Source organism: Humulus lupulus, chromosome 4 (genome assembly GCF_963169125.1).
Source record: "Humulus lupulus chromosome 4, drHumLupu1.1, whole genome shotgun sequence".
NCBI lineage: Eukaryota > Viridiplantae > Streptophyta > Magnoliopsida > Rosales > Cannabaceae > Humulus > Humulus lupulus.
The window spans coordinates 62989058-63009873 of NC_084796.1; the positions used below are offsets into that span (position 1 = coordinate 62989058).

General features: G+C 40.1%; 2 protein-coding genes and 1 long non-coding RNA gene across 6 annotated transcripts; all 3 read left to right on the top strand.

Moving 5' to 3' along the window:
- The first annotated feature begins 335 nt into the window (after window positions 1–335).
- LOC133830498 (small ribosomal subunit protein eS28-like) lies at window positions 336–830 on the top strand. The gene has a single exon (XM_062260483.1). It carries the CDS (start codon window positions 337–339, stop codon window positions 532–534), a length of 198 nt encoding a protein of 65 aa, XP_062116467.1. The 5' UTR covers window position 336; the 3' UTR covers window positions 535–830.
- An 8464-nt stretch (window positions 831–9294) lies between these two features.
- On the top strand, window positions 9295–12268 carry LOC133830499 (putative pentatricopeptide repeat-containing protein At5g43820). Of its 2 annotated transcripts, none has more exons than XM_062260484.1 (3): window positions 9295–11654; window positions 11744–11966; window positions 12058–12268. In XM_062260484.1, the coding sequence occupies exon 1, from the start codon at window positions 9342–9344 to the stop codon at window positions 11031–11033; it is 1692 nt and encodes a 563-aa protein (XP_062116468.1). In that variant the 5' UTR covers window positions 9295–9341; the 3' UTR covers window positions 11034–11654; window positions 11744–11966; window positions 12058–12268. The 2 variants fall into 2 exon arrangements, with proteins under 2 accessions (XP_062116468.1, XP_062116469.1); XM_062260485.1 differs by having other exon boundaries at window positions 9306–11654; window positions 11777–11966.
- A 121-nt stretch (window positions 12269–12389) lies between these two features.
- On the top strand, window positions 12390–14809 carry LOC133830500 (uncharacterized). 3 transcript variants are annotated; one of them, XR_009892089.1, is made up of 4 exons: window positions 12390–12503; window positions 13014–13082; window positions 13230–13483; window positions 13798–14809. It is a non-coding gene; the product is annotated as an uncharacterized LOC133830500 (long non-coding RNA). The 3 variants fall into 3 exon arrangements; XR_009892088.1 differs by having other exon boundaries at window positions 13973–14809; XR_009892087.1 differs by lacking the exon at window positions 13798–14809 and having other exon boundaries at window positions 13230–13699.
- Window positions 14810–20816: the final 6007 nt, after the last annotated feature.

Sequence of the window (20816 nt, forward strand, 5' to 3'; positions counted from 1 at the left end):
AGTCCAGATGAGAACAAAATTTTCATACTGTGAAACCCTTGTAAAAAAACACTTTTCAATGTTAGTGTTTTTTATTATTATTATTTAATGATTTTCTTGGTAGTTATTAGTTAATGTAAATTTATATGTTGAAATAATATGTTCTATTACCATAGCAAATCTCTTGTTCATGGGGCTGAGAATGATTCAATGAATGCTTTCATTTTTTCTTTTATTAATACCGTACACTTTTATGATTTTGATTATCATGTAGTTTTTCTATTGAAGGATTTGATGGATGCGAATTAGATAGAAATTTTTTAGATGTTGTATCAAGTAATTGTATGTGTGTGTAGAATGGAATCGCAGATAAAACATGCTGTGGTGGTGAAAGTAATGGGCAGGACAGGATCAAGGGGACAAGTGACTCAGGTGAGAGTCAAGTTTCTGGATGATCAAAATCGTTTCATCATGAGGAATGTCAAGGGACCTGTTAGGGAAGGAGATATTCTCACCTTGCTCGAGTCCGAGAGGGAGGCAAGAAGGTTGCGTTGATCATCATCATCTTCATCATCATCATCATCATGTTTCTTCATGACCATGAATGATTCACTTCATTTTTCAACCTTTTGTATTCGTAATGCTTGACTTGAATTGATCCCAAACTTTGTTACTTAATTTTTTTTTGTCTTGGGTGGTACATTTCAAGAGCAACATTGGGTTTTGGTGAAGTTTAGAGTGTTGCGTTGATCGTCATCATCATGTTTCTTCATGACCATGAATGATTCACTTCATTTTTCAACCTTTTGTATTCGTAATGCTTGACTTGAATTGATCCCAAACTTTGTTTACTTAATTTTTTTTTATGACTTGGGTAGTACATTTCAAGAGCAACAATGGGTTTTGGTGAAGTTTAGAGTGTGCACTTTCGAAAGTGAATTCCTATATGTGAAATTAAAGACTGATTGTGCACTTGGCATTGCATTTAGTAAACAAATAATAAGTAATGCATTAATTATTTTAAAATACTAGTTCAAATGGCTAGGCTTCTTGAGGTTCGAGATATGAATAAATCTGTTATAATTTTATAAAATACAAGTCTATTCATTGATATATGTATATATTGTATTGAATATGAATTGTAGCTTTGAAATGAAGACTGCTGTACATATAATCAATTGGGGTATTTACAAAATACAGAATGGTCCAATAAACACTATACATGTATTGCCTCACACTGTTCTCTGAATTTGTTACCGCTGAATATTCTAGTGCAAATGACTCATTCTGCAGTGTCATCCGTGGTACTACATGGTTATACATGTAGCTGCTGATGTGTTGCTTTTGCACCTCCCCTGTCATCCGTGGTACTACATGGTTATACATGTAGCTGCTGATGTGCTGCTTTTACACCTCCCCTCAAACGAAAAGGTGATGCTAGTTTGGAAACTAGAATCTGAAATTGTGTGTGAGAGAGGCTCTTGGTCAGACAATCAACTATTTGGTATGCTGAGGTAATGTAGCGTACTTCTAGCTCCTTCAACACTTTATCACGTACGAAGTGTACATCGAGCTCAATGTGCTTTGTCCTTGCATGGTAAACTGGATTAGATGCTAAGGCTCCTGCGCTACCATTGTCACACCAAATGATTGGTTTCAAAATAACAGAGAACTTCAGCTCTTGTAGAAGGGACCCAAACCAAGTAATTTGTGCAGTGACTTGGGCTAGGGCTCGATATTCAGATTCAGTACTTGATCTTGAGACAGCCGCCTATGATTAGTGGTGAAAAATGCATATTTATTGACTTTAATGGTCAAAATAAATTAAGTTTAATTAATATTTTCATGGAATTAATATAATTTATTTTATAAATGAAAATATTTGATTATGATTTAATTTATTGTTAATTTTTAGGAAATAAATTGCATTTGAATACTAGTGTTGACCGCGTTTTTGGCCAAGGACGTGAGAACGTCAAAAACGATAAAGTCTTCAAGAGAAATTAAACGACACAGACGGTTTTGAAAAGAAAGTAAATAATACACACAATTTTTATAGTGGTTCAGCCCCAATATGTTGGTAATTGTTGAGTCTAGTTTTTGTTATGTTTTGGTGATGTTTTTAGTAGTCTTTTATTTCGTTTTTCTTTCATTTAGTGCGGGTTTATGCTTTGTTTGTTTGTCTTTGTGAATATCAGGAAGAATTGAGCATGTGGAAGAAAATGCCAAAGAAAGGGAAGAAATAATCAAGTTTTTCATTATATTTTGATAAAGAATGGTTCTCAACACAATTTGGAAGTGTTGGTGAAATTTTGGGATGAAAACTTGAAGAATCGAGAAATTCCTTAAGAGCCACGGCATGAGCAAAGTGGAGCCGCGGCTAGGGGGAGAAACAGAAGCATTGTTTTTGAGGACATCCTCGGGCCGCGGCATAGCTATAGAGAGCCGCGGCATAGATGGGCATTTTGCCCAGAACTCGTTGATGCGGGCCGCGGCATGGCTTCAGAGGGCCACGGCATGGCTTCAGAGGGCCGCGGCATGGAAAGGGCTTTTTGCCCAGGAATTTGGACACGGGCCGCGGCATAGTGTATGGAGAGCCGCGGCCCGCCTCTTTAAAATTCGAAATCTTAGGTTTTTAACTTGGCGAAAAAGAAGAAAGAAGACACGTACGGATTATGGATGAATGCTGGTTTTGAAGGCTGAAGACCTAGAGTATTTTTACATGTGTTTTCTTCTTCTTCCTGATGTTATCTTTAATTTTTGTTGTGATTAGCATTATGATTATGAACTAATTTTCTGTTTAGGATGTTTAATTGAATCACTTGAATCCCTGTTATGAACTAATGCAATTTTAATGTTCTTCTTCTTTAATCTTCTTCAATTCCATATAATCTGTTCTTTTAAATTGATTATTGATTGGCCATCTTTAGTCATTTACATATGTTTTTAAGTCAAAATCTGAGAAGTGAGATTTAATTATGTTGTGGTTATATTGGACATAATTCTAATTTAGAACGAAAGTATCTGAATTAATTGTGTAACTGTTATTAAGTTGATTGAGATTAATGCTACCTGCGTGGTTCAATTTACCATAGAAATATAGGAAATTGTCATCTAGGTTGAGTTTATAATTCATAGTATGATTATAGGCTGCTTTATCAACTTGTTAATTGAATTAGGTCAAAAGAAGAAGAATTCACACTTTGCATTAGGGAATAATAGGGAGGATAGTTGATGAGATTGAATATCCTAATTGTTTCTCAGTGATTAAATTAAAAGTTTTTCCATTAGTTGTTATTCTATTCAATTTTCAATTATTGTTTCTGCAATTTATAAAAATCAAGAATTTCAATTCATCAAATAGAACAAGAAATTAATTGACTGGTAATTGATAACTCAGTCCTTGAGGACGATACTTGGTTTTACCATTTTATTACGAGTTTGCGACTGTGTGCACTTGCATAGCTATAAAGTTCGCAACAGTAATAGCCTAATCCACTTAGAGTTGTGATTATAGATCTGTACTCAAGATCAGATGAACTGAGCCAACTGAGTTTCTTCAGTACAGATTATAAGAATACAAGAATTCTTTCAGATGTAAGCACTTTCTCTCTCTAGAAAACTCAGACCCAAAATTTCCCAAAAGTCCCCAAAAAAGAAGCAGCCCCCTTTGTGATCCCATAAGTCATATATTTATAGGCTTAGGATCATACATCTGCTCTCCCGGGATATTTTATTATTCTTATTATATTTAAATTACAAAAATATTCAAAATGTAACAGAACACCCAATTTGTGGGAAAAATGAGATATTCCCGCGTGTGCCAAGACTGGTTCTTGTTGAAGCCGTTTCTGGGAATCTTGACTTAGTCTGCTCTACCTAGTTGGTGAATATCACCTTCTGGTCGGCCATACCTCTGCTGGTCGGACATGCACTTGCTGGTAGGACATGCACTTGCTGGTAGGACATGCACTTGCTGGTCGGACATGCACATGTCTCGTCTAACATGTCACTCTGGTCTAACATGCCATATCTCGTCTAACATGGCACTCTGGTCTAGCATGCCATATCTCTGGTCTAACATGGCACTCTGGTCTAGCATGCCATATCTCTGGTCTAACATGCCATATCTCGTCTAACATGGCACACTGGTCTAGCATGACATTTCTGGGCAGCAAAGTCATTACTGGGCAGCAATGTCACTCCTGGGCAGTAATGTCACTCCTGGGCAGTAATATCACTACTGGTCGAACAAGGTCATGCCTGGTCGGTCATGACACTTTTCAAGCCAGTCAAAATTTTGACACAACTCTGAGGAGCCAATATATTTATTGACTATTAATGTGTCTTTTACTGACCATGCACTGCCACTTGTCACCTCTATTGCCACATCATCGATCTCCAATTTTTGGGGATAACATTTGCTCCCAAGTTTACTATACGATTTTTCTCGTATCATAAACTTTTCTTCTAACAAAATATTCTTGAGGTCATTCAAAAGCTCCCATCCGGTTGATAACTTTCACGTAAACTCCCACGACAGAACTTGTTTTGTGATTTCTTCAAATTCTATTTCTTGATATAATGAAAGCATAGGCTCCCTTTTGATTCTCTTTCAATTCTCCCTTTGTCTATTTTGCAAAATCATCATTGTATAGAGACAGGTTGTTGAGTATCCTCGATTTGGATGCTCGGATGTAGGTTGGCTTCTCGGACACGGGTGCAGCCCCTCAGATGCACGCTCCTCCTCGGACTGGCACAGCCGCTCGGACGCACTACAGCCCCCTCGGACCCGAGTGTCCGCTCGGACACAACACAACTCCTCGCCTCGGATGCTGAGCATGTACCACTGGTCGAGTAGGGAACTCTAATGTCGAGCATGACTAACATCGATGAGTCCCTGGAGTGAATCAAACAAATGCATGCAAAGTAAATACTACATAGTGAAAAAATGTCTTTGAGAGGAGAAGTCAAGTTTTCACCAAGATTGATTGAGAGAAATCAATCTCTTAAAATAATTATGGGAGATTCGAACAAGGTGTTTTGATGGTGTTCGGAGGGATAAGGCATGCTTAAATGGCTATGCCATGTGCCCAAACAAATGCCTAAGAGTGCCTAAGGGTGCTTAAAGTATTTGAAAAATGTGGTGTCCGAGCATACCTTGAGATGGCCGATCGGATGCATGTTGATCCGAGGAGCATCTCACCTATGTCCAAGGATCTAGGCCCAGAAATTTGGTGCCTAAGGTGCTACGTTCGACCAGGAGGAGTTACATCCGAGCGGTTGTGCTAGTCCGAGCAGCCCATGCATTCAAGGTTGATGTCCGAGCGGCTGGAGGAGATGCGTCCGAGCGGCTGTGTCAATCCGAGGAGAAGCGCCTGGTCCGAGAAGCCCGTGTGCGTCCGAGCCGAGGAGCTGTGTTGTGTCCGAGCGGACACTCGGGTCCGAGGGGGCTGTAGTGCGTCCGAGCGGCTGTGCCAGTCCAAGGAGGAGCGTGCGTCCGAGGGGCTGCACCCGTGTCCGAGAAGCCAACCTACATCCGAGCATCCAAATCGAGGATACTCAACAACCTGTCTCTATACAATGATGATTTTGCAAAATAGACAAAGGGAGAATTGAAAGAGAATCAAAAGGGAGCCTATGTTTTCATTATATCAAGAAATAGAATTTGAAGAAATCACAAGACAAGTTCTGTCGTGGGAGTTTACGTGAAAGTTATCAACCGGATGGGAGCTTTTGAATGACCTCAAGAATATTTTGCTAGAAGAAAAGTTTATGATACGAGAAAAATCATATAATAAACTTGGGGGGCAAATGTTATCCCCAAAAATTGGAGATCGATGACGTGGCAATAGAGGTGACAAGTGGCAGTGCATGGTCAGTAAAAGACACATTAATAGTCAATAAATATATTGGCTCCTCGGAGTTGTGTCAAAATTTTGACTGGCTTGAAAAGTGTCATGACCGACCAGGCATGACCTTGTTCGACCAGTAGTGATATTACTGCCCAGGAGTGACATTACTGCCCAGGAGTGACATTGCTGCCCAGAAATGTCATGCTAGACCAGTGTGCCATGTTAGACGAGATATGGCATGTTAGACCAGAGTGTCATGTTAGACCAGAGATATGGCATGCTAGACCAGAGTGCCATGTTAGACCAGAGATATGGCATGCTAGACCAGAGTGCCATGTTAGACGAGATATGACATGTTAGACCAGAGTGCCATGTTAGACGAGACATGTGCATGTCCGACCAGCAAGTGCATGTCCTACCAGCAAGTGCATGTCCGACCAGCAGAGGTATGGCCGACCAGAAGGTTATATTCATCAACTAGGTAGAGCAGACTAAGTCAAGATTCCCATAAACGGCTTCAACAAGAACCAGTCTTGGCACACGCGGGAATATCTCATTTTTCCCACAAATTGGGTGTTCTGTTACATTTTGAATATTTTTGTAATTTAAATATAATAAGAATAATAAAATATCCCGGGAGAGCAGATGTATGATCCTAAGCCTATAAATATATGGCTTATGGGATCAGAAAGGGGGCTGCTTCTTTTTTGGGGACTTTTGGGAAATTTTGGGTCTGAGTTTTCTAGAGAGAGAAAGTGCTTGCATCTGAAAGAATTCTTGTATTCTTATAATCTGTACTGAAGAAACTCAGTTGGCTCAGTTCATCTGATCTTGAGTACAGATCTATAATCACAATTCTAAGTGGATTAGGCTATTACCAACATATTGGGGCTGAACCACTATAAAAATTGCGTGTGTTATTTACTTTCTTTTCAAAACCGTCTGTGTCGTTTAATTTCTCTTAAGGCTTTATCGTTTTTGACGTTCTCACGTCGTTGGCCAAAAACGCGGTCAACAACTAGCAAAAAGAGAAGAGAAAGAATAGTTAAAACTGAAAAAGAAAATGAAGAAAGTGGCATTTTTGAAGAAATGAAGCTCAGCCCATTTGGCCCAAGCCCAAATATGGCCACTGCCACCAGCTTTCTCCCAGTGCCAGGTGTCTATGCCCCAGCACGCCACGCGTCCCAGCAGACCCACATTTCTCCTCTTGCGTTGACCGGTCAAACCAGCCTCCTCCTTTCCCTTCAGTTGACTCGCACCTCACCTTCAGCAAAGTCCCAGCTGAGCTTCCCTCTTGCATCAAGCCTCCAACGCCCACGTAGCACCTCCAAGCAAGCCTAGCTCCACGACTCCACCAGGCCCAACACAGCCAGCCCGAACCTGTCCCCAGCAGCCCAAACTCCTTCAGCACTCTAGTGGCCCAACGCAAAGACCCACGTCAACCAACTCTCTTCCCTTCAGTGAGCCGCCCACGTGGTAGCTTTTCATTGGCTGGAAATAGGTTAATGGACCAGCTGCCACCAGCCACCTTCAACCCATATTTTGTGGGTATTGGATGATTCTTGAAACCTTTCTGTTATCCCCAAAATTTGAAAATGATGATGTGGCAATAGAATTGACAAGTGCATGGTTGTCCAAATAAAGAAATGGCATGCTAGAGGAGAGTGCCATATTAGAAGAGAGGAGAACCATGAGGTGTGGTCGGACCTTAGTCCGAGGAGAGGCTAAGGACGTGTGGTCGGACCTTGGTCCAAGGAGACCCCAAGAATGTGATCCTAGGAGAGCCCAAAAAGTGACTGATCGGACTTTGGTCCGAGGAGAGTCCAAAGGGTCTGGTCCTTATGCATAGTTGTCCAATGAGAGACATGGCATGCTAGAGGAGAGTGCCATGTTAGAGGAGAGAAATGGCATGCTAGAGGAGAGTGCCATGTTAGAGGAGATATATGGCATGCTAGAGAGAAGTGCATGTCCTACCAACAAATGCATGTCCTACCAGCAAGTGCATGTCCTACCAGCACTTGCATATGTCCAGCATGCATGTGTCCGACCAGCACTTGCATGAATGGTCAGTAGGAGATATGGGTCGACCAGATAGAGGAGGACTAAGTCAAGATTCCCAGAAACGGCTTCAACAAGAATCGGTCTTGGCACACGCGGGAATCTCTCATTTTTCCCACAAATTGGGGGTTTTGTTACATTTTGAATGTTTTTTGTAATTTAAATATAATAAATATAATGAAATATCCCGATTTTAGGGGATATCAGATGTATGATCCTAAGCCTATAAATATATGGCTTATGGGATCAGAAAGGGGTTTCTTCTTCTTCTTTTGAGACTTTTGGGGAAATTTTGGGTCTGAGTTTTCTAGAGAGAGAAAGTGCTGGTATCATAAAGAATTCTTGTATTTTTGCAATCTGTACTGAAGAAACTCAGTTGGCTCAGTTCATCTGATCTTGAGTACAAATCTATAATCACAACTCTAAGTGGATTAGGCTATTACCAACATATTGGGACTGAACCACTATAAAAATTGCTGTGTTATTTACTTTCTGTTCAAAACCGTCTGTGTCGTTTAAATTCTCTTGAATGTTTTATCGTTTTTTGACGTTCTCATGTCGTTGGCCAAAAATGCGGTCAACACATTTCTCAAACTCTTGATTACATCTTACTTTTATTTCACATATCTCATTTTATCATTTCATCAAAAAGACAACATCAAAATCTCAAATCTCTTTTCATTTCCATCTTTTTATTTATTTATTGTTACTAATTTTTGTGTTATTTTCTACTAATTTTTTGAGTTTAGGTTACCTCCTTGTGGATCGATCGCCTGATTATACTACAACCACTGCTTAGTGGTTGTCACGATTTGGGCGTTAAACAACCTGTTTCTTAGATGACCATGACTCTAATGTATTTCCAAGATAAACACAATAACCAGCCACTGGATGTCTGTCATCTGGGCAGCAAGCCCATCGAGCCCTATCGAATAGTTATCGAGCTCCTATCGAGCAAAGAAGTTGCAGGAAACCCAGAAAAACGCAGATCGCATAAACTCCCTAAAAAACCCAAAAAATACACCAATATAGGCTCATATCTGTTCAAAATAGCCAAAAAAAAAAAATGTAAACAAATAATATCCAACACATAAAATGAACAATCTTATTACCCATGATTTTTCTCCTCCAAAAACCAATGGATGTTGCATTTGATATTGGCGACTTCACAAAGACAATAGAGATAACTTACAACGATTTCGACAAGAAAATCATACAAATTTGTAGGTTTTAGGGTGGATTTCGTGAGAATGAAAGAGATAGAGAGAGAGAGAGGGAAGAGAGAAGGAAGAAAATATCTTAGGATTCTTGATATAATATGAGGACTATTTTGGATATGAGAGTAATGTTTAGTATGGAAAAGAGACATTAATTTTCTTTTTCGTAATATTAGTCATTATTATTAGGTATGAATAGTAAAATTTCCTATTTTCATTGCTGGAGAACTTCATGGCTTTTCTCTGTCCTTCGTGGCGCTTACTGGGGTTTCAGGCGCAACACTACGTAGGGTATTCCACTCACTTTAACAAAACCAGGTACATTTTCCCCTACCTCCGTTCACCAGTTCCATTTTCAAGCCTCTATGATCAATCATCTGTATTGGACGAGGGATGCCATATCAAAAAACAATCTCATATAGATGAAAGATTCGTTCTTGACCAACTCTCTGATCTATTTCCAGTACCAAGTAGTACTTTTGCTTCGAATTTGGTGGAAAAGAAAGAAATTGCTAGAGCAGCTGATGGATTTCTATTGCCTGAAGACAAACTGCGTGGCATTTTTCTTCAAAATATGAGAGGGAAAGCTGCGATAGAGAGTGCTTTAACGAGTGTTGGTGTGGATTTGAATCTTGATGTTGTTGCTAAAGTAGTGAACCGAGGGAGCTTAGATGGTGGAAAAATGGTCATGTTTTTCCATTGGGCTATTCGACAGCCGACCATTCCCAAAAATATTTTAACATATCATATAATCCTTAAGGCATTAGGCAGAAGAAAATTTCTTAGTTTTATGGTTGGAGTTTTACATGAGTTAAGGACTCAAGGGGTTAGTCCAAACTTGGAGACCCTTTCTATTGTAATGGACAGTTTCATTATGGCTAGACAAGTATCCAAAGCGATCCAAATGTTTCGTCATTTGGATGAAATCGGGTTAGAATGTGATACAGAGTCTTTGAATGTGCTTCTTCAATGTTTGTGCCGTCGATCCCATGTTGGTACTGCAAATTCTCTACTTAATTCAATCAAGGGAAAAATACCGTTTGATGCTACTACTTATAATGTTGTTCTAAATGGGTGGTCAAAATTCGGTAGAGTTGGTGAAATGGAGAAGGTTTTGGAAGTAATGGTGGGAAATGGAATTGATCCTGATAGTTTGACATTTAGTTATATTATTGAGGGTTTAGGTAGAGCTGGTCAGATTGATGATGCTGTTAGAGTTTTTCAGGGCATGGAAGAGAAAGGTTTGATCCCAGACACTAGTGTTTACGATGCTATGATTTCTAATTTTATATCTGTTGGGAATTTTGATGAATATATGAAGTATTATAACAGTATGTCGAGTAGTAATTGTGAACCAAGTGTTGATACTTACACCAAATTAATTGGTGGTCTTCTTAAAGCCCGGAAAGTGGCTGATGCACTTGAGGTTTTCGATCAAATGTTGAGTAGAGGAGTTATTCCCAGTACAGGGACTATAACTTCCTTTGTGGAACCTTTGTGTAGTTTTGGTCCTCCTCATGCCGCTATGATTGTGTACAGGAAAGCAAAGAGGGTTGGCTGTAGAGTCTCTTTAAGTGCTTACAAACTATTGCTTATGCGGCTTTCTAGATTCGGTAAATGTGGAATGATCTTAAACTTATGGAACGACATGCAGGAATGTGGTTATTCTTCAGATATGGAAGTGTATGAGTATGTTATTAGTGGACTTTGCAATATTGGGCAGCTTGAAAATGCTGCACTTGTTATGGAAGAGTCTCTGAGGAAAGGCTTCTGCCTAAGCAGGCGTATCTGGAGCAAACTAAATGGCAAACTACTTGCTTCATATAAAATAGAGAGAGCTTATAGACTGTTTTTGAAGCTTAAAGAGGCTCGTCTGAATGACAATGCTCGAAGACATTGGCGTTCTAAGGGATGGCATTTCTGAATTTTCAACAATGGCATGTGAAAAAGATTATTATACTAACTCCTACTGGTTCTAGAGGGGTCACTCCTTCTGCGTCCCCTCCTGTACCCAGATCTCTAGTTTCTAAGTTTTTCCAACCAGCAGTTAATGATTCGAAAGCACTGGTAGGTTCTGGAAATGGGTTTTCTTCCACTTCAGGTTTTGATGGTGATTTGTTTCCTGTGACCCCTTCTCTACCTAAAGAAACTCTTCTAGATCTGTATTCCGCAAGCACTGCTTCTGCCTCATCTGTTGCCGTTCCAGTTTCTATTGCACCTCAGTCTTCCAACAAGAACAGTTCACTTAATTCATTGCAGGATGCATTCTCCATGCAGCCTGCAGCTAATCAATCTCAGCGGCCGCAAGCACCTTTTGAACCCAAGCCAGTAGACTGCCCCTGGTTCTTCCTCTTTCACATCATCTGGTATTTCAGTTGGAGTGGGAACAGCCACACCAGGCAACTCACAGCTTCCTTGGTCAAAGACAAACCATCCTATGTCCAAAAGTACACTAAAGTGTTTATGGAAGTAGACACTGACAGAGATGGAAGAATCACTGGTGAACAGGCTCTGAATCTATTTTCGAGTTGGAGGTTGCCAAGAGGTGTATTATTTTTCCCCAATTTAAATGCATTGTTTGGATGTTTATTTACTCTTTCTCATTTTTAACATAGGTTTTGTTGGGTTTACTAGAGGTCTTAAAGCAGGTGTGATTTATCTGATCAGGACAATGACAGCATGCTATTGTTGAAGGAGTTTTGCTTCGTTCTTTATTTGACGGAACGGTTTAGGGAAGGTTGCCCTCTTCCAGCTGGCCTTCCACACAATGTATTGTATGATGAGACCTTGTTGTCATTGACAGGTCAACCCGGAGCACCTCATGGCAAAGCAGCTTGAAGTCCAAGCCCCGGAACTGGTAAGAGTAGTTCTTTATATGTTTGATTTTGCTCTTTTCCCTTCGTATGTTTCTTGATGATAAGCAATTTTTTTTTTCTTTAAATGATTAGGTTTTTTGACAGCGGTGACAAAGGATGTCAGGTCCTCAGCCAATGGGGCCTAATTTTAATTTGAGGTCCACAGTGCAGGCAAATGCTCCTAGGCGAGATGTAGTGCAATCAAATCGGAAAAGTTCAAGAGCACCTGCTTTTGGTGACTTGTTTCCAGACCAACGTGACAATGGGCATCAGACTTCTGCTGTGTCAAAACCTGAAGAAACAGCAGCTGCAGAAAAAAGGCATGTCCTTTGCTGTAGTTCATTTATTGCAGCTAGTTATTTGCTTGTATCAGAATTTTTTCATTTTCCCAGATAATGAGGAATTCGTTTCTTTGAATCTTGTAGATTGAAGAGCCAAAGAATGTTATATTGGATTATAGAGAAAAGATTGAGAAACCGAACGTTGCAAGAAACATGGATTACATGTTAAATCAAGTGTAATAATTGAGCTTCCAAAAGGTACGTATGTCTTTCTCTTTGTTTAGTATTTGCTGCTTATCCTTTTCAACAAAGAACCTTTGTTAGATAGAGAGCACAAATAGTATAATTTCTTTGAGTGCCCATGCTGTATACCTGCAAACACTACATATTTGTGTGTAAAAATATGTTCTTCTGCAGGAATATTTACACGTAGACATATCTATATATATTAAAATACATCTGTTGTAAGTGAGCCTATATACTGATTTCTGGTGAACTCAGAGGTATTTGCAAATGGTTCATTCTTGGAATTTACTTCTTTTGTCATGCTTCATACTAAGCCTCGCCTCTAATTTGGTGCTTTGATGAAAAATTACCATTACTATTCCCATTTTCCAATGAGTGGGAGCGGTTTTGAGTATGTGAAAGTTTCTTGTCAATTGGAAAAACGAGAATTTATAGTATTAAACATAATTGCAATCTGTTATTTTCTTTGTTATATTGCCTTAACAGTTAACTTAATTGTGTTTCATTTATGCATTGCTCAAGGCTGGGAACCTGGCATTCAATAGGGAGCAGATGTTTGGGATGAGAAATGGGATAAGTTTGAAGATGAAGGTTTGCCCTCTTGTTCTTTTGTTTAAATTGTTGTTTGGTCTTCAATAATCAGTGTCAATTTTACAGATGCATTGAAGTAAAGTAATTTTGGAATATATGTTGACTGATACTTGTTAATTTATGTGGAAACACACATTCAACTTTCAGGATTTGTGAATGACCTCACAATTGATGTGAAAAATGCACCTGTTAGTCCATCTCAATCAGCTTCTGTTCAGAGGGAAATGCTTTCCCCCAATGGTTCCCTTGAGAGTGAATCAATATTCTCCCACAAGGAAGATGAATATGCAAGAAGCTCTCATTTCAGTCCAAGCTGGAACAACTGCTGTACAAAGTCCACCTCAAGAATTTTCAGACGTTCATTATGGTAAAGGTTCAGAAGCAGATGCAGAAACTCATAGGTGGGGGTTGATTATTTCTTTGTTTCTCATCCTCTTGAATTTGATCCTTTATTAGCAGTCATTGGTCGTATCATATGATAATGCTGATTTAAAAACATTCCACATCTGTACCAACTTGGAATGTAATTTACGTACTTCCAATATGTAGCCAGGACTTCCAATATGTAGCCGTATCCTTGTATTATTTCATATTTAAGGTTACATATCTTGTGCTTAGATTTTTCAAGATTTGATGATTGGGCATATTTGGTTAAGCTTAAAATGTGGCGCTTATGATCAATAATTTTAATGCATGTATTTACTCTTTTTGCCAGAAAAGTGGATGTACAGTGTGATGCAATTGCCTCTTGAGGGACACTGTTAAGCACTCTATGATGACATTGGTTTTTATAGTGCTGTGTCATTGTTGTAAATATTTTCAGACTATTTTATAGATTCATAATGTCAATTCTCGTTTCGTGTAACTCTCATGTCATCCTTCTTCTTCAGGATTTTAAATCTGAGAAGCACATAGATTTCTTTGGTTAGAACGGGATCTCCTCATGCATATGGCACCTTTCAGAGAAGAAGCTCCTCTACTTTTGATGATTCTGTTCTAGCACTCCACTTTCTAGGTTTGGCAACTTACCACAAGGTACAGCGAGGCATGGGATCACTACTTGGACTATTTCTCAAAGTTTGATTCCTTCCGCACGCATGATGCTGGATTTTCTTCCCAGCTTGAGAGGCTCACACGATTCGACTCCATAAATTGCTCAAAAGACTTAGGCCACAATTCCCTATTGAGGTTCGACTCCATGTGCAACTCAGTGATTTTGGTCAGAATTGCGAGACTCCATGTGCAACTCAGTGATTTTGGTCAGAATTGCGAGAGGTTGTTGAGGTTTGACTCCTTAAACAACACAAAAGACTTTGGTGCGGCCTCAAGCACCTTCAGTGGATGTGCCTTCTCATTCAACGTCCGTCCATTGAAGGTGTCGTCTCCTAAGAAATGTTATGATTATTGGAATGCATATTCTAGTTGGTGAATTTATGTTATTGCATTTCCAGATTTTGGGTGGTAGCATTAGGGGATTGATAAATCACGGGGTAGCTATTATTATGATTTGTGTGTAAAAGCAACACATTAGTAGCCACATGTACAACCATGTAGTACTACGGATGACACTGCAGTATGAGTCATTTGCTCTAGAATATTCAGCTCAAACAAATTCTTGTTGCATAGAACAGTGTGAGGCAATACGTGTATAGTGTTTATTGGACCATTTTGTATTTTGTAAATACCCCAATTGAATTATATATGCTATAGCTGCAATCTTCATTTCAGAGTTGCAATTCATACTTAATACAACATATATATATTTCTTTGTATTTCTTAAGTTGGTATCAGAGCATCTCGGCCTCCGCCATGTTTGAGGCTCCGGTTGACTTTGCCTCTGCCAATGTTGTTGTTACCATTCCGGCAATTGCCGCCGTCGAGTCCCCTGTGGTCCCTGCCGCCACTCTCGCTGCTCCCTTCAATCCAAACACGCTCTCTCAGTCGTTTGCTCTTAAACTCAACTGCCATAATTTCTCTCTAGAAAACGATGGTTCTCACCATCATTCAGGGTCACCGCCTTGCTGGCTACGTCGATGGGTCCTTACGCTATCCACCTGAGATGATGTCCGACACTTCTGTTCTTGCCCCTGGCTATGGGCTCGCTTCGTCTCGTCTCGTCCCAATCCAGCCTTTGATACCTGGATTGTTCACAACCAACTACTTATGGGTTGGCTTTACGGCTCCATGACGGAAGTCGTGGCCACTGAAGTTATGGGGTGTTGGACTGCAGCTGATCTTGAGCTGCTCTATGGGGCTCACTCTAAGGCTCAAGAGGATGACATCCACACTAAGATCCAGACTGCTCGGAAGGGATCGCAATCCATGGTTGACTACCTTCAGCAGATGCGTGTGTGGGCTGATATTCTCGCCCTTGCAGGTAGTCCCCATCCCGAATCTCACTTGGTCACTAATGTTCTGAATGGCTTGGATTCAGATTACCTCTCGATCTTGGTTCAAATCGAGGCTCGGCCGTCTGTTAGCTGGCAGAAACTTCAAGATGTGCTCCTCCGCTATGACAACCGTCTTGAATGACTTCAAACCTTACCTTCCCCTAAGCTTCTCAGCACCATCACTGCTAATTTGGCCACCAAAGGGGACTCCTCTTTTCCTCCTAAACGCCATTCCTTGTCCTCTCCTGGCTCGTTTCCCTCTCGGGGTCGATTTTCTTCCTCTGGGAATCCTCGTTCTGATCGTGGTCCTAGTCAGCGCTCTCGATGAAGAGGTGGTAGAGGTCATGGATCTAGACCCGTTTGTCAAGTTTGTGGGAAGCTGGATCACACTGCAGTTGTGTGCTACAATCGATTCAATGAGGCTTATATGAGTCAGATCCAACTATTACTTAGTCTCAACCACATTCTCCTCACACGACCTTTGTTGCATCTCCTGAGGTTATTGACAATGCCGATTGGTATGTAGATAGTGGGGCAAGTGATCATCTTACTTCAAATATGGCCAAATTAACCACATCATCTGGGTATAATGGAAAGGATTCAGTGATTATTGGCAATGGTAAGGCACTACCCATTGCTCATGTTGGTGGTTCTGACTGTTTACACACTTTTTCCTCTAATCCCCTTATCTCAAAAGCATGCTTCATGTCCCACAAATTACAAAAAATCTCATTAGTGTTTCTCAGCTAACCTCTAATAACAATGTACTCATAGAGTTTCATTCTGATTTATGTTGTGTGAAGGACAAGGTGATAGGGGTGATGCTACTCCAAGGTCAACTTAAGGATGGTTTGTACAAGTTTGATGTTCCCACTACCACTTCTCAGTCATTCTCTCCTCCTCATTCCAATGATGGTTCTTAGTGCCTACTTAGTTCAGTACCTAAGAAACGTGTAGCCCAACACTTACGTCTCATTTGTATTGTATTTCCAAAAGTGATGTATGGCATAGAAGATTATGCCACCCTTCTCTTCGTGTTTTAAACCATATTTTACAATGTATTAATGAGAAATCAGTTGTTCATACTCCTGTGCAATTTTGTGATGCTTGTCAATTGGGAAAATCTCATGCACTTCCTTTTAAGTCATCAACAACTAGAGCTTCACCTGCATTAGACTTAATCCATACAGACCTTTGGGGTCCAGCCCCTGTCCTATCCAATACCAAATACAAATTTTATATCCACTTTATTGATGACTTTAGTCATTTCACTTGGATCTATCCTTTGGGAGCCAAATCCGAAGCTCTTGAAACCTTCATTGAATTTAAAGCACTTGTTGAAACTCAGTTTGATAGGAAAATTAAGACCCTCAGATCGGATTGGGGTGGGGAGTATCTCTCCTTCTCTTCATTCTTGCATGAACACGACATTGTTTTTCAGCACTCATGTCCTCACACTTCCGCTCAAAACGGAAGAGCCGAACGCAAGCATAGACACATTGTGGAGATGAGTCTCACCTTGCTTGCTCAAGCCATAATGCCTTTAAAATTTTGGGTTGACACCTTTCAAAATTCTGTCTACTTATTTAATAGACTTCCAAGCTTTGTGTTAGGCAACAAATCTCCCTTTGAAGTGTTGTTTCCCAAACAACCAGACTATGGGTCACTTGGAGTATTTGGTGCAACTTGTTTTCCTTGCCTTCAGTCATACAACACTCATAAATTCCAATTCTGCACCCTTAACTGCCTTAGTTCCACGGGCAGGGTGTACATTTCTTGGCATGTCACCTATAATGAACTTAAGTTCCCTTTTTGCATGGTTTTCTTAACACTCACACCACTGAACTTCAGGCAGACCCTACACACTCAGGGTGGTCCTATCTACCTCATATTGTGCCTGAACCCATCAGCCTGAATGCCACTCATGTTGAGAATGCCACTGCAGCAGCATCACCTGCTGACCACGCCTCTCCTTCTCACACGCAGGTAATCTCTCACACTTCACCTAGTACATCTTGTCCTTCGAACTCTATTTGTGCATCACCAACTGGTTCTCATTCTTCCTCTAGTCGCACTAGTTCCTCTCCTCCACCTGCTCCGCCCAAACCATCTCATCCTATGGTTACCCGCTCGAAGTATGGCATTTACAAGCCCAAAGTTTATCTCGGGCAAGTTGTTTGGACCTCCAGTTGTGATGAACCAACCACTGTGAATGATGCCTTACAAATTGATGGGTGGCGTGTTGCTATGAATGAGGAATTTAGTGCCTTAACAGCCAATGACACGTGGTCCCTTGTTCCTCCTCAACCTCATTACAACTTGGTTGGTAACAAATGGGTCTTTAAGGTCAAAACCAACTTAGATGGTTCTTTCCAGCGCTTCAAGGCACACTTAGTGGCCAAAGGCTTTCACCAACGGCCCGGAATTGATTTTGGAGAGACATTTAGTCCTGTGGTAAAAGCCTCCACCGTTCATATGGTACTCACCATAGTTGTCTCTATGCAGTGGGAAATCCGATAGCTTGACATCAATAATGCCTTCTTAAATGGAAATCTTGAAGAGGATGTTTACATGACCAAAACACAAGGATTTGAAGACCAAGATAAGCCACACCATGTGTGCAAACACCACAAGTCTCTATATGGACTAAAACAGGTGCCTCGTGTGATTCGATAGACTCAAACAGACACTGCTCACTTGGAAGTTCATAAATTCAAAGGCTGATAACTCACTCTTTTTCTACAATCACAACAAGCTAAATTTTTTGATATATGTGGACGACATCATTGTGACAGGGAATAACTCCAAAGTTGTCCATGGTTTTATAGTAGCCCTCAACAAGAGTTTCACCCTCAAAGACCTAGGGCCTTTGAATTTCTTTCTTGACATAGAGATTCACAGAGATGACACCAGTTTGTATCTAACACAGAAAAAATACATTGAAGAGCTTCTGACCAAATTTGATATGAGGAACTTGAAGTCGGTACATACTCCTATGACTGTAGGAAGACCACTATCTCAGACCGATGGAGACCCACTGAAAAATCCAACTCACTACCGCAGTCTCATTGATGCTCTCCAAAACCTCTGCCACACACGGCCAGACATAGCATACTTAGTCAACAAACTGAGTCAATTCCTTCAGAAACCAACCACAACACACTGGAGTGCTGCCAAACAGATTCTGGGATACTTGAAAGGTAGTGCAAACAGTGGTCTTCACATTGCTTATAGTGAGAGACTGAATATAATAGGGTTCTCCGATGCCGATTGGGCTTGCTGCCCAGATGACAGACGTCCAGTGGCTGGTTATTGTGTTTATCTTGGAAATACATTAGTGTCATGGTCATCCAAGAAACAGGCTGTTTAACGCCCAAATCGTGACAACCACTAAGCGGTGGTTGTAGTATAATCGGGCGGTCGATCCACAAAGAGGTAACTTAAACTCAAAAGATTAGTAGAAAATAACACAAAAATTAGTAACAATAAATAAATAAAAAGATGGAAATGAAAAGAGATTTGAGATTTTGATGCTGTCTTTTTGATGAAATGATAAAATGAGATATGTGAAATAAAAGTAAGATGCAATCAAGAGTTTGAGAAATGGAAAGGTTTCAAGAATCATCCATATGCTTGCTTAGTTACTTGGTTACTTGATTTACAAAAAATACACAAGTAAATAGTTCACATCCCAACATTTACTTGGAAAATCTAACATTAAAGTCCATATTCTTTTCTAACAAAAGTCCATTTGAGTTATAAAGTTCTTTACTTTAAAAGCACAATATTAAAAGAACAATAGTAAATAGTTCTGCTCGATATAGTTCGATTATAGCTCGATAGTTTTAGGTTCTGTTGCTCAATTGTGCTCGATGACAACTCGATAAGGGTTCGATTGGACCCTAGAATATTTAGTGTAGTTGTTTTCTCGATATGTGCTTGATAGGAGCTCAATATGGTTCGATGAAGGTTTTGGTTAGGTTTTATGTTCGGTTTAAGAAATTTTAGCTCGATACTAACTCGATAAGAGCTCGACTATGGGCTCGATGGTAACTCGATAGCATTTGATTATAGCTCGATAATGTTCTTTTTTCATGAATTTCTGAAAAATTGACAGTTGACAATTTCAATGTTTTTTTTCTTTCTAACACAGGTTCCATTGTCTACGTTTTTGTATCCTACAATGGTGTTTGGAATTACAAGGGAATAAGTGGATTTTCAAGGACCCTCAATGCATGGTGATACCGATGGAGGATACTGTAACGTACTTGCAACTTCTTGACATATTGCACAAGGAACTTAAAGTTGATAAACAGATGTATGGGTTGAAATTGGAGGTTTCTTACACATGCGGCGACCAACCGTTTTCACTCGTTCATGTTGAAAGTGATCTTGGTGTCCGTGCATTCTTAGGAGTATCATCTAAAGAAAGGTTAGCCTTGTGTGTCACTCCTGTTAAAAAGATTGTCATTGCAGATCCATATTCCACTCCCAGACCTGAGGGAGTAGCCAGTACTTTAGGATGTCCTATTGGTGACCTAAGGGACAACCAACATGAGTACAACCCCTATGTGAATGACGATCCAATAGCTGAACATAATACGGACTTATGATACAATTCAAAGGCATATTATAGTGCAGAAGTGTCGATTGACATGTCTGATGATTTGCAACTAGAACAAGCACAAGAACAGCCAGTTCGTCCTATTGCACGGGCGAACCCACCAAGTCAAGGACGTCGAACACCTGGCACCATCTCTAGTCGTCCTAGTGGAACAAAATATAACTATATAGGGAACGTTCCAATATGTTCAACAGAAGATCACAGAAAATGAAGTGCTCCCATGTTTACAAAAAAAGATATCATGGCTTTTAGTCGTTCTGAATCACCCTCATCCGGTGTATCGTTGGGAGAACTACACCTTGGGAAGACTTTTGAGAACAAGATGGAATTGAAAACCAAAGCGGCTATCTTCGCAATGAAGAATAATTTTGAGTTTATGGTTAAGAAGTTTGGTACTGATGTGTTGTATATCATCTGCAAGGATCTTGATTGTGGTTGGAGAATAAGAGGGAAAAAAGTAGCGCGATCGGAGATGTTTGAGATCACTGTTTATAATAGTGTACATACTTGCTCACTCGAATTGCGACAAAAAGACCACCGTCAAGCAGCACCTTAGGTCATTAGGCACCTTATCAAGAACAAATATGCTACTAATGGCACTAGCTACCCAGCAAACAGTATAAAGAATGATATGAGTTATATGATGGCTTGGAGATGCAGAGAGAAGGAACTTGGTCATGCTCCCATGGCCAGTTTCAAATAATGGGTTACCCTTGTGTT

Bases quoted from the DNA above. Each gene is read 5' to 3' on its own strand.
- LOC133830498 (XM_062260483.1), top strand. From the start codon at position 337: ATGGAATCGCAGATAAAACATGCTGTGGTGGTGAAAGTAATGGGCAGG.
- LOC133830499 (XM_062260484.1), top strand. From the start codon at position 9,342: ATGGCTTTTCTCTGTCCTTCGTGGCGCTTACTGGGGTTTCAGGCGCAA.